The 13,660-nt window shown below is 44.6% G+C and overlaps 1 protein-coding gene across 1 annotated transcript; it reads left to right on the plus strand.

The window, feature by feature from the left end:
- The first annotated feature begins 1,312 nt into the window (after nucleotides 1-1,312).
- mgst3 (microsomal glutathione S-transferase 3) lies at nucleotides 1,313-12,914 on the plus strand. The gene is given in 6 exon segments (NM_001006889.2): nucleotides 1,313-1,363; nucleotides 4,234-4,356; nucleotides 7,384-7,457; nucleotides 7,812-7,869; nucleotides 12,207-12,279; nucleotides 12,622-12,914. Coding segments are annotated over 5 exon segments (444 nt in total). The 5' UTR covers nucleotides 1,313-1,363; nucleotides 4,234-4,239; the 3' UTR covers nucleotides 12,744-12,914.
- Nucleotides 12,915-13,660: the final 746 nt, after the last annotated feature.

Raw genomic sequence — 13,660 nt, forward strand, 5'->3', positions numbered from 1 at the left:
CCCAAGGAAAGTCTCCCATAGGGCTCAATGGCACTCTGCAGCTCCAACCTGGCCCAAGGAAAGTCTCCCATAGGGCTCAATGGCACTCTGCAGCTCCAACCTGACCCAAGGAAAGTCACGATATAAAATATAACTTTGACAACTGGTGTTTGTTGATCATAGATCTTGCACAAATTTGTTAGATATACTCTAATTTTTTCAGTCTCCAAACTTTGGTGCCACTTTTCATGACCAGAACCAATTTTGGGTCAGGCTGGAACAAGGTGTAGACTGTAGGGAAATGTTGTCTGGGAATCTGTATTTTGAAATCAGTGGCCCAAAGTCATTTAACCCTTTTTAAAACACGATACTTGTTTAAAAAGAATTATCATACCGTTCACTTTGATGCCACTTTTGATGGCAAAACCAATTTCAGGCCAGGCTGGAACAAGATGTTGTCTATATATAAAGCATCCCGGGCAAGGTCCCCAAGTGAGCAGATCTTCTCCCGATATCCCCACCTATGGGTGGGTGATATCGGGGGAATTTAGGCTAATTCGGTCGTTTGGACTTGGGGCCAAAGGATCGAATTGTAACGATGGTAATGGGCACAGTCAGTTTGGGGGCGCATCAACGAGCCGAAGTGGTCCCGATCTGACTGATTTTTTTAACCTGCCCGATCAATATTTGGCCGATTTCAGGCCAGATATTGGTCGGGCAGGCCTGTCGTTGCTGCCCCTACACGGGCTGGTCTAAGGCAGGGGTGGCCAATGCGTCGATCGCGGTCCACCAGTTGATCCCCCGTGGATTTCTGGTATACCGTGATCAAGCCGGGGATGCGGAAGTGCTGCATGAAAGCGCATGTAAGCTGTGTTGTGTACATAAGCATTCACGCCACACTCCCGCATTCTTCTGGTCAATTGCGACCACAAAAAGTCTGGTCACCCCTGGTCTAAGGGACCCATATCGACAGCTACAATTGGCCCGTGTACGGCCACCTTTACTAACGCCACTTTGGTACCACTTTTCCTGCTTTGGACCAGGCTACAAGAACCCGTGTAAGTAAGACAACCCTGCAGCCTGTGTTTCTGTACTTTGAATCCGTGGCACCAATTTATTTAATCCTTTTCACTAAGAAACCAATTAGAAGCTGGCATGCACGGATCGGTTTCTGGAGTTCCGTGATCACATGATGTGGTGAAACCGCGGCCATTCCTATATGAGGAGCAGGAAGGCAGTGAGCCTGTTCCGCCAGTAAGGCTAGCAGCACTAGTACAATAAAGTGTGTGGGAGGGGCTGTTCCTGGCTGTGTCTATATCTCCTCCTGCCCCGCACAGCTCGGTTCCCCTGGGCAGCTATAAGGAGCACGCCGTGAGCCCCGCAGGTAAGGGGGTTTGTACCATTGTGTGAGACTAGAGAGGGGGCGCCATGCAGTGCAGCGGGGGTCTGCCTGCGGGTATGTATTTGCAGCGGGACAGCGGCACTTCATCTATGACCTTGGCGGATAAGGTCAAACTGTTTGGAGAAGCCACTTTCTGGCCTGACTTCCTAGAAGTGCCGGGGTGCGCAGTGTGATAGGGGAATCTTCCATTAGTGTATCAGTCCCGGGGGGATCTCTGTGCGCCAATAAGATGCGCGGATGGTCGGGAATCCCTTCGTGTCATTGGCAAGAGTCTCTCTATGCTGGGGGTTATGCGGCGGTACAGTGCTGGGAATGGAAGTGGTTAGAGTCTATCTGTGGCACTAAGCTAAATAGACTCCGGTATCTCCCCCCTTTGGCTAGCCCATTAGCTGTCCCTCTAGCAAGCTCCCATGCAAGGGCAGCCAGAGCTGGTGAGGTTGGCACCCATAGTCAGTAAGGGATAATAGCAACCTGTTGATTAGGTCTCACTCACTCACTAGGTCCCTGTGCCAGTCAGCGCTGCCCTGTACCCACCCATAGTGCTGGCATCTCCCTTTATAGCTCTGCCAGTGGCATTGGCACATGCTTTCCTAGAGTTGCCCATGAGTGCTGCCGTTCAATATGAAGCATATACTAGTGATGCCCAGCTTGGGGCATGTAGGTATGGGCACAGGGGCTGATATGATCAGTGTTTGGGTGCCAGAGGAAATGCCCAATGGGCTCACAGATTAAAATCCGTTTATCCTTGAACATGCGTGGAGAATTTTCATTTTTTTGATGTCGCTTGCCCTTTACTGCAACCTGAATGCACAGGCTCATGCAAACTTCCCTACTATCTCCCACCATTCTTTATTTTGTGGGTGTGGCCCTCAGTCATTTGATTGCATTTCTAGTGGAGCCTGGGCAAAAAGGGTTAAATTTGTTCTTACCCCATCTTTTCTATTAGGAACACATTGCAGATTATATTCTGTGCCATGGAGGGTTGGGGAACCTCCCAAACTCTGTCTGTGTGGGAGGGGTGTCTCACTATGTAGGGTGGGGTGGAATTGTGAAAGTAACCGTGACTGTGCACGTTGAGCGCCTTACCCTGATTTTACCTGTTTAGCATTATGGAAAGTATTTGGTTTGTATACCAAAACCATTTGCATAGCTTTTTTTTTCTTTCTTGTTCCCTGACAAAATGCATGTAGCTCCAATCAGAGGCAGATTAGATTGTGTGCAATGAATCCTACTCGCGCCCGTCTCGGCACAAGTGCATGTGTGTAGGTGCCACCCTACTATTCCTGACACTCCTTTCTGATTTACAGTATAGCTCATTTTGCAGAATACCCAGTGCCCTTACAGTGGCTATATGTATGGAGTAGTGTCAAAAGAAAGGAGTACAACATGGATCTCTAGATACTGTGCCCATACGATTTAGGACCCTTATACATGGGCTTTCCTGTACTAGTAGATAATTACGTTATCAGTGCATAGCTAATCCCCCTGCATAATGGGTTTATGCTAAACCTATTATCCAGAAAACTCTGAATTACTTGAAGGCCATCTCCCATAGATGCCATTATAACCAATTAAATCAAAATTTAGAAATATATTTAGAAAATGACTGTAAATTGTAAGAGTACTTAGGGCAACACAAATCCATTGGGTGGTCAGTAGATACTAGTTAGGCTTGTGGCCATATAATCAGGGAGAGACAGGAAGTGGCAATCGGTGCGCAGCCATTACACTGCATGGCAGTCTTACTATAGTGAATGCCAGTTAAAGGCATTCTTGATTGTCTCGTGTTTTATTTACAGGTTACATATACAGTGAATAGAGTAATTTGTCTGGTGAATTACTTGTATGTGGCACTCTGTAAAGCTAAACTAAAACACAGGTTGTAAACTGTTGATGCAGTGGCATTGCCCCAGTCACTGGCACTTGTTTTGTTTTCTCTTGGTGCAGAAACCCAACTACCAGTGTGCTCTAGAGACTTTGACCTAGATATGTGGGTAATAAAGTTTGAATAAATGTAGAGAACTATGTGGGATAAGGGAGTACCTTAGCTTAGGGAGGAGGTGCCAAACACAGGCCTAAAGGAACTGCCTGAAGGTCGCACCTTCTTGCAGTTGATCTAGTCTGTCACAAATTCTTTATAATCTTTATAACATAGCACTAAGGATATTTATTTGAACCGCTATTCACTTAGTTTCATATTAATATGACGGATACATATTTTAGTAGAAAAAGGCTGGCCGGCATACATAAACTATAGGTTGTTAATGTATAAAAAAATAAAATAGATGTCGCCCCCATTCAGAGTTAACTGGAATAGCCATTAAGCACCTATGCTCATATTACTCAAAATGTCTGTGTTTCATGTGTTATATGCATATTTCAATAGACCTGTCCCGATGCTTGGTGGTAATTGTCGTTTAATCTGGGAGCAAAGCAATCAACGGTGACCATATTAAAAGTTTATTTTAAAGGGCACCTATTGGAGGAAACTGTTTTCCCTCCCCAGAAGTGAGGCTAAATACAGCCCACACTCCAGGTGGGGAAAACAATATTATTTCTTGAAAAATATTACACCACACATTTCTTCACAAGCATGCACTTTATGAGAGAGCATTTTGGCTTGCTCATTATGCATGTGGCATCACATAAATTCACATAATCACCAAACTGAAGCAATAGGCTTAATTTGCATGCTTATATCCCAGAATGGCTGCCTGCAAAATTGGTATCCCCCCAACTAGGGGCCCCCCATAACTAATTAATCAAATGTGTTGATTTGGGTTTATGTGCAACTTTAGGGTCAATTAAAGCTGGGGCCTTTATTCTTAATTTCTGTAACCTTCTCTTGGCAGATAAAGATGGTTGTCCTATCTAAAGAATATGGGTATGTGGTCCTGACAGGAGCTGCCAGCTTCATAATGGTCACCCACTTAGCCATTAATGTGGGCAAGGCTCGTAAACAGTATAAAGTAGAGGTGAGTATCAAAGCAATTCATTATTTCTTTCATTTTGGCAACAATTTGTTTTTGGGTTGTTTTAGATAATAACTTATCATTGTGTGCTGTGGAGGATAATATTAATAATCCTCTCATCCTCAAACGCACCTTGTCACCTACTACAGAAGTGCTGTTTTTAAACATTCAAATTAAGTCATTTTTTTATTAGCACATCTATACCCATTATATAAGCATTTAAAAGTCCCAGCTGTCAATCATATATTACCTGACCCGGCTCTATGCCTTATATATAGGGGTATAGGGGTGTGGCAGACAGTTACTTTCAATTCAGAACTTCTTAGATGTTGCTGCACTCCCACATTCCCCTCCCTCCTTACCATCTAATTGTGCAACCAGTGCATGGATATGGGCATCAGGTCCCCCCATACTGGCACAGAAACAAGATTTTAGCAGGATGCACAGCTTGCCTTACTAACAGTGTCCACAAAATGGAGCCTGTCTGTTTTCTGCAATTGTGAATTATCATCTTTGAAAATGGTCCCTTTATTGGAGCTCCATATGATCCCTGTCTATTTTTCAAATGAGGAAGGGGGGGTGTCCTAACATTCCCTGCCAGAAGCACAGTAGAAGGAAAATAGCCAATCACAGCGCTGCAGTCACAAAAGCAAATATGGGCTTCAGTTCCCTATCCGGTCAGCCTAGCTGCTGATATGTTCCTATCCCTTAGTGCAGTGTGCAGAGTGGTGGCAGCTCCCCTGCACAGCCTGGGAAAGGAGGCAGCAGGAAGTGGAACAGATGGGGGAAGTTTGTAATTCGCCCCTAACACATTTTTGAGCATATTACTACTTTATTTAAGAGTGTAATTCACTGACACAATTTTTTTTAAATATGTCCTCTTTAATAAATCCTCAGAAACATTCTGCTTTACTACACTTAATCTGTTGATCTAAAAAACAGTATCTTGGTAGAACTTGTTTGGCAAGAGCTTTTATTGGCATGATATAAACATTGGAAGATTGCCCAGCCCAGTGCTGTAGGTATGCCAGCCTGAAGGGGAACAAGCAGCAAACACTGAGTAAAGCTACCCATCTTTCAGCATTACCCACCTAACTGCCAGCCACTGCTTTGTTGCAGTGCCTGTTTTTGCTGTAGTTATTTCTTATTTTTCTAAATGTGTTTTAATATATTTTAATATACTTATACTGTAGCACTGCTGAGCCCTCTGTTTGTAGTGAGAGGATTATCAGAAATGTTGTGGTGTGAATTAAGATGAAAAGTAATGGGCGACAGGAATTCTTTAGAAGGTATATTTATTTATGCAGTAACTGATGGGTAACATTTCACTAGACTGAGTATTACAGTGGTGCAATTGGGCAAAATTATAAATTAGCAGGAAACAATTTAATCTAACCTTTAACAAAAAATATTAGCAATGCACTATGGTCTCACCCAGCCAGGTCTGCTGATGGACATTGCTTGTAGAATGGGAATCCTTTCCAAAAAGAAACACCCTCCTTATCACTAAGGCCCCTGTTCTGGCTTGTCAGGCATCTACCTGTGTAAAACCAGGGTACTAACCCACTGACCTCCTGTTGGAGCTTTGGGCTGCTCGGTTACCCTGACTGGCACTAATTGGGGACACACTCCTGTAACACAGACTGGTTAATCCTAACTAAGAGAGGATTCCCCTGGGGTCTTACCCTCTATGCAGGTTAAAAATTGGTTCTCTCAAAATGGCTGTCTGTAGCAGTCCATGTAGCTACCAAAAATCAGAAGGAAGTACAAGTCCTCTTCCTTACCTCTAAAAGAAGCCACTCTTTCTCCAGAGACAGAGGATATTGGTCTCTCAAGCTATCCACAGATAGGGTTTTTCTTTTACATGAAGAAAAGATACAGCGACACCTACTGGTAAGGTGCCAAATAGCTTACTGATTTAACTAGGTCAGCAGAATATGTAATTTCAGTATTTGGTAAGTGCAACCCTAAGGGGGGAGTTGAATGTGCAGTTGTGGCTAGTAAAAGGGTAACTTAAGTAATTCACAAATATATGATTTCAGAGTGCAGTCAGTATAGCCACAGCTATTGTAGCATTGAGTACAATGGGGCTGTGGAATAGCAGGTATAGTAGGGAGAGATGGTGTCTATAGTAGAAGTGGGGGGATAATAGCCTCTGGGAAGGGACTGTGGCTGTGGGATAGCAGGTATAGTAGGGAGAGATGGTGCCTATAGTAGCAGTGGGGGGATAATAGCCTCTGGAAAGGGACTGTGGCTGTGGGATAGCAGGTATAGTAGGGAGAGATGGTGCCTATAGTAGCAGTGGGGGGATAATAGCCTCTGGGCAGGGAATGTGGCTGTGGAATAGCAGGTATAGTAGGGAGAGATGGTGCCTATAGTAGCAGTGGGGGGGATAATAGCCTCTGGGAAGGGACTGTGGCTGTGGGATAGCAGGTATAGTAGGGAGAGATGGTGCCTATAGTAGCAGTGGGATAATAGCCTCTGGGAAGGGACTGTGGCTGTGGGATAGCAGGTATAGTAGGGAGAGATGGTGCCTATAGTAACAGTGGGGGGATAATAGCCTCTGGGAAGGGACTGGGGCTGTGGGATAGCAGGTATAGTAGGGAGAGATGGTGCCTATAGTAGGAGTGGAGGGATAATAGCCTCTAGGAAGGGACTGGGGCTGTGGGATAGCAGGTATAGTAGGGAGAGATGGTGCCTATAGTAGGAGTGGAGGGATAATAGCCTCTGGGAAGGGACTGGGGCTGTGGGATAGCAGGTATAGTAGGGAGAGATGGTGCCTATAGTAGCAGTGGGATAATAGCCTCTGAGAAGAGGCTGTGGAATAGCAGGTATAGTATGATGAGGTGGGGATAAAGGCCTCTAGGCTAATAGCAATGAAAGCTATTAATCTCTCCAGCTATACGTATGTGTGGGTCTGGTTAACTTCAGGTTAGGAATTATACAGACACAAACCTGCTGATCTTGTCCGGCCAGGTAAAATTGGATAAACTTTGTGCTTATACTCTGCAATTCTTTGTTTTTCCATAGTATCCCAAAATGTACAGTGATGACCCAGAGAATGGCAACATCTTTAACTGCATTCAGAGGGCACATCAGAACACGTGAGTTGTCTCAGACCACGTTTTTGTGGCAGAATTCTGTAAGATTATTAATGAAATAATGCAGCACTTGCACCTGAAATTGACTCATACAGTATAATAAATTGGCTACAGTAGGGATGTTGGAAGCTATGAAGTTGTGATTTGAAGGCTAACATCCATGTCACATAATTCTAAGGTGGCTGTTCTATTTAACAAAAAAGAATTAAAATTGCGGTGGGGTGCCGATTAGTACCCACAAGTGACTTTAATCTCTCACCTCCTACCCTGGGCTGCTGTTGATTTTTTTTTTTAAATGCATGTAGGGCCTAGATAGTTTTCCATTGCTAGATGACTGACAGGTGTCTTGTCTTGCAGCCTGGAATCCTACCCACCCTTCCTGTTCTTTCTAGCAGTTGGTGGACTCACTCACCCGGTAAGATAGCTTCTTTTACCAGACAGTGTTTCATGTGCATTGTCTGCACTGCAGATAACTGAATTTAATAGCCCAAGTCTTGGGTCAGTGGGAATCATAAGAGAAAAATTAATGTCTGATTTGCTTTTCACCCTTGTAGAGTTCTCAACAAGGCCAAAAACCTGTAGTGCAGTAAAGGGAAATATATCCAACCAGTCAAGTGATACTGCTTTTTCCAGGAACGTGCCCATATTAACGTTGATAACCAAACCTAGAAGAAGTCTCACTAAAAAGAACCCCTTTGCTCCCATCAGTTACCTGTTTCAAACTCAGACATGCCTGCTCCCATTGCTACGGAAGATGTAATGTCATGTTTGAGGGTGGGGCCAAGACCCAGTAGGCTGAAGCACTATTGGGTCCTTTCCTTACCCACTAACCAGACCTCACACTTATACATCCCTAAAGACACTATCCCAAACCCACCCTGTACCCCTCTGAAGTACAGGACCCTTACCCCTATACCCAAAGCCTCTATTCAAATTTCCTGTGCCCTCTGGAATTCCCGCTCTGTCTGCAACAAACTCACCTCCATCCATGACCTTTTCATCGCTAAATCGCTTAACTTGTTTGCAATAACTGAGACCTGGCTTTCCCCTACTGACACTGCCTCACCTGCTGCTCTGTCCTTTGGGGGGCTACACCTTACTCACACTCCCAGGCCTGGAAACAGGGCAGGGGGTGGGGTAGGGCTCCTTCTCTCCCCCCGCTATTCATTTAAAGTCCTTCCACCTCCTCCTTCTCTTTCATTTTCCTCATTTGAGGTTCACTCTATTAAGCTCTTCGCCCCTGTTTCGCTTCGCATTGCGGTCATATACCGACCTCCTGGACCGACCTCACAATTCTTTGACAACTTTTCTGCCTGGCTTCCTTACTTCCTTTCCTCTGACTCCCCATCCATTGTACTAGGTGACTTTAACATACCTGTTAACAATCCTAATGCCCCTGCTACCTCTAAACTCCTTTCACTAACATCCTCCTTTGGGTTATCTCTGTGCTCTGACTCCCCCTCTCACTCTAATGGAAACTCCCTGGATCTTATATTTACAAAATGTTGTTCTACCTCCAACTTCACTAACTCCCCTTTCCCCCTCTCTGATCACAATCTGCTCACATTTCACCTCTCGCTTACTCCCTCTACACCCTCTGCTGCCCCCCAAACATACACATACCGAGACCTGCAATCCCTAAACACGTCACATCTCTCTTCTACCTTTGACTCTATTCATTCTAACATCCAAATGGTCTCTTGTCCTAATCAGGCTACCTCTGTCTACTACAGCACACTCACCACTGCCCTCAATGTGCTTGCTCCTGCCAAGACTAAACGCATGAGGCCCAAACCGCTCCAACCCTGGCACACTGCTCATACCAAATCCCTCCAAAAACAGTCACTACACTTGAGCGCCGCTGGCGCAAATCAAGGTCAGAGTCAGATTTCTGCAGCTACAAATCTGCTCTGCTCTCCTACAACACCACCCTCTGCCAAGCTAAACAAACCTACTTCACTGCACTTATTAACTCCCTCTCTAAAAAACCTGCACAACTCTTCTCTACCTTTAACTCTCTGCTGTCCCCTCCTCCGCCCCCTCCGTGTGCTTCAGTCACTGCTCAATCTATTGCTGAGCACTTTAAAAATAAAATTGACACCATCCGAAGTGACATTGCACAACTAAATCCCCATAACCATTCCCCTCCCTCCCTACATGCTCCCCAGTCTCTTCTTGGCTCCTTCTCCCCTGTGACTGAAGAGGAAGTCTCAAAACTGCTGTCTTCCTCCCACCTTACTACCTGCCCGCTTGATCCCATTCCTACCAAACTTCTACGTAATGCCAACCCCTGTCTTATCAAAGCCTTAACTCATCTATTCAATCTCTCGCTCTCTACTGGAATCTTTCCCTCCCAACTGAAACATGCACTTGTAACCCCTATTCTGAAAAAACCCTCCCTAGATCCTTCCAATCCTACTAACCTCCGACCTATCTCTCTGCTCCCATTCATCTCCAAACTGCTTGAGCGCCTAGTATACAACAGACTGACGCTATTCCTCTCTGACAATAACCTCCTGGATCCCCTACAATCTGGTTTTAGACAACAACACTCCACAGAAACTGCTCTAACCCGACTAACAAATGACCTACTTTCGGCTAAAGCCAAAAAACACTACTCGCTACTAATACTTCTCGATCTCTCTGCTGCTTTTGACACTGTGGATCACCCTCTTCTCCTCCAGACTCTCCGCTCTCTTGGCCTTCGTGACACTGCCTTATCCTGGTTTTCATCTTATCTCTCAGATCGATCCTTCAGTGTCTCTTACAATGGGGAATCATCTTCTCCCCTGCCTCTTTCTGTTGGGGTTCCTCAAGGCTCTGTCCTGGGCCCCTTACTATTTTCTCTCTATACCTCCTCACTTGGCAAACTAATCCGTTCTTTTGGCTGTCAGTACCACCTCTATGCTGACGATACTCAGATCTATCTTTCCTCTCCTGATCTCAACCCAGAGCTTCTAACTCGCGTCTCTTCCTGCCTGTCCGCTATCTCCACTTGGATGTCCCAACGTTACCTGAAATTAAACCTCTCTAAAACTGAACTGGTTCTCTTTCCCCCATCCAACGCCCACATTGTTCCCGAGGTATCTATAACGGTTAACAATTCTACCATCACCCCATCTTCCCAGGCCCGGTGCCTTGGGGTTATCCTTGATTCTGCCCTGTCCTTCACCCCTCATATCCAATCACTTATCAAATCATGTCACTTTCACCTAAGAAATATCTCCAAAATCCGATCATTTATCACCCAAGATGCTGCCAAAATTCTTATTCACTCTCTTATAATATCTCGCCTGGACTACTGTAACTCCCTATTAATTGGCCTTCCCCTCCAAAGACTGTCCCCTCTCCAGTCCATAATGAATACTGCTGCCCGGCTCATACACCTCTCCAACCGCTCCTCCTCTGCCATGCCACTCTGCCAATCCCTGCACTGGCTTCCCCTACCATCCAGGATAAAATTCAAGCTATTGACCCTCACATTTAAAGCAGTCCATAACTCTGCCCCACCCTACATCTCTGAACTCATCTCTAGGTACCATCCAACCCGCTTGTTACGCTCCTCTACTGACCTGCTCCTCAACTCCTCTCTCATTCCCTCCTCACACGCTCGCATTCAAGACTTTGCAAGGGCTGCCCCCCTTCTCTGGAATTCGCTCCCACAAACTGTCAGACTTTCTCCCAATCTCTCTGCCTTCAAGAAATCTCTAAAAACACATTTATTTAGAGAGGCTTACCCTAATCTAGTTTAGCAATACCCTGTGCCCCACCTCTCACAACTCTGGTCATGCCCATTCCCACACCTTGTGTCTCAACCCTTTCTCCTTGTAGATTGTAAGCTCTTTTGGGCAGGGCCCTCTTCACCTCTTGTATCGGTTATTGATTGCTTTATATGTTACTCTGTATGTCCAATGTATGTAACCCACTTATTGTACAGCGCTGCGGAATATGTTGGCGCTTTATAAATAAATGTTAATGTAATGTAATGTAATCAAGCCTTTATGCGTGCCTGGTTTTCCATACTGGCACAGACTCTCAGATTTACACAGATATGTATAGCTACCTATACCCATTAGGACATTGTTCTGGCTGTACTCGGTCTTCTTGGTCGGGGGTCAACTGTCTCCCATGAGTTTCATGTTTGACTATACCAGATACTCATGGCAATTTTACCTTTTATCAAAGTAGGACCTGCAGAAGATGTGCTTTTCAGTGAGTTCGTTATGCTTGCTGATGGTGGGAGCCTGCTAGCAAGTGTATTATCCCATAGGCAATTTCAAACGTGGCTGTGTCTACAAATTACATACTTTTGCTGTCTTGGCTAAACATGTTTTGCTACACCCTGTTACAAGCTTAGTGCATCCTTTGTACTCGCAAGCTGCTTCCCAAGAACTCCCATACTGAGACTCCCACAATTTCCCATGCTATCCCTGCCAGATGGTTCTCTGGGCATGAATGTGACTGTTTTTCTCCACAATAAAAATATCCAGATACCGTTGTGTATGCCCAGGAGCCTACTCAAATTTACTGATGTCAACAGCTATAATTGGTGCTCAGTGATGTAATTTGTCACATGACTCACTGGAACTTGAGTATAATAATAAATGTACCCCGTTATAAAATAAGAGGATATTAGAAGGCCTCGTGCCTTTATACGGTAATGGACCACCTTGGTAACTTTGAATATACTTATTTTACTATAGGAGGTACTTTATATACTCTCACTCACTGACTGTACTGGTCTCTTTCTAGCGTGCTACTAGTGCTCTGGGTGTGGCCTGGATAGTTGGCAGAGAGCTCTACGCCCATGGCTATTCTACTGGTGGTGAGTATTGCTCCTAAAGGATAGGCTTCACACATAAGGGAAGCCTCACAGCACTATTGGATGGAGAGTTCATAAATAATATTCAGACCTTGTAAATGGTGTCATGGGTATCCAGGACTGCATATATCTCGCCATAATTAGTACCTAGTAAATGCTAGTAGTACTGAACTAGTATTTATAGAAGCCTGCCTCACAGTGGATAATGATTTATAACGTTATGTCTATAAGACAAACTGCAGGCCTCCAGGGCATGTGTATGGCACGTGTATGGCACAGGGCATACAATGAGAATTGGTAGTTATGTGAATTTTTAGGACACTAACACAATGATCTATCTGACAGATCCAAGCAAGCGCATGAGAGGTGCCATCGGTTCATTTGCTCTCCTAGGTCTCTTTGGTGCTACAGTTTGCTCTGCCTTCAAAATACTCAACTGGACACTGAACCCAAAGACCTGGTGTTGAACCAGCTACAAGAAATGCTAGAATTCTTTTTCACTGTATGTAACCGACCAGTCCAGGGCAATGTCTGCTGTGTAGCCAGCAACCCAGGGCGCAGCACAGGCCAAGGTTAACTGATCCTCAACTTATGCCTGGGGGAACATGATTTCCTAAAGTAAAATCTACTGGAACAAATGCCCTTGGTGTCTGTCATTTATTAAAAGGGGTGTAGTTTATTCCATGGATGTGGTCTGCAAGGTGTTTGTTGCCTAAGTTCAAATGTGTAGAGAAAATTACAGGGAAAATTTTACCTTAAAATGAATGTTACCGTGATATAGGCCATTCTAAGTCGGTCTACAATTGGTCATTATTTTCAGTTTGTCCTTGCCAGAGAGAAGATTCCTTATCTGTACTACAAATATTTTGTTCGCAGAGCAGTTTGTACACACACCTTATTTCATCTTTTCCAGTTTTTCATACTGGATGGGGGAAGGCCCACCTTACTAAGTAACGGAAAATACGTACTCATTCAGAACTGCATCATACAAAGATTTTTCTGGGGTAGTGCCCGTAAATTGCGCCTCTGGGAAGTTTACTGCTATGGATATTTTTGATTTGAAACAAAGTATCAAACTTAATTGGCTAAATAAAAGATAGTCAATGCAATCTGATTAATAAGAAGCTATGATGGCCCTGATGTATATAATAATCATATTGATTAAAGGCACTGGCCTAGTTTGGGGTGTTTTTAGTAACACTGGGGTTAGGATATGTTACTATTACTAAGCCTTGTATTAAATGCTCTGTATGCAATGCAGTTTCTGCAGCCAACTTGTACTGAGGGGTTGAGGTTAGGCTTCAGGCACTGTCAGCAGTGAGAAAATCCTCCGTGTTATGGCATTAGCTAGACCAACTTTGCTAACCATATGTACACCACAACC

This window comes from Xenopus tropicalis, chromosome 4 (assembly GCF_000004195.4).
Source record: "Xenopus tropicalis strain Nigerian chromosome 4, UCB_Xtro_10.0, whole genome shotgun sequence".
Classification (NCBI taxonomy): domain Eukaryota; kingdom Metazoa; phylum Chordata; class Amphibia; order Anura; family Pipidae; genus Xenopus; species Xenopus tropicalis.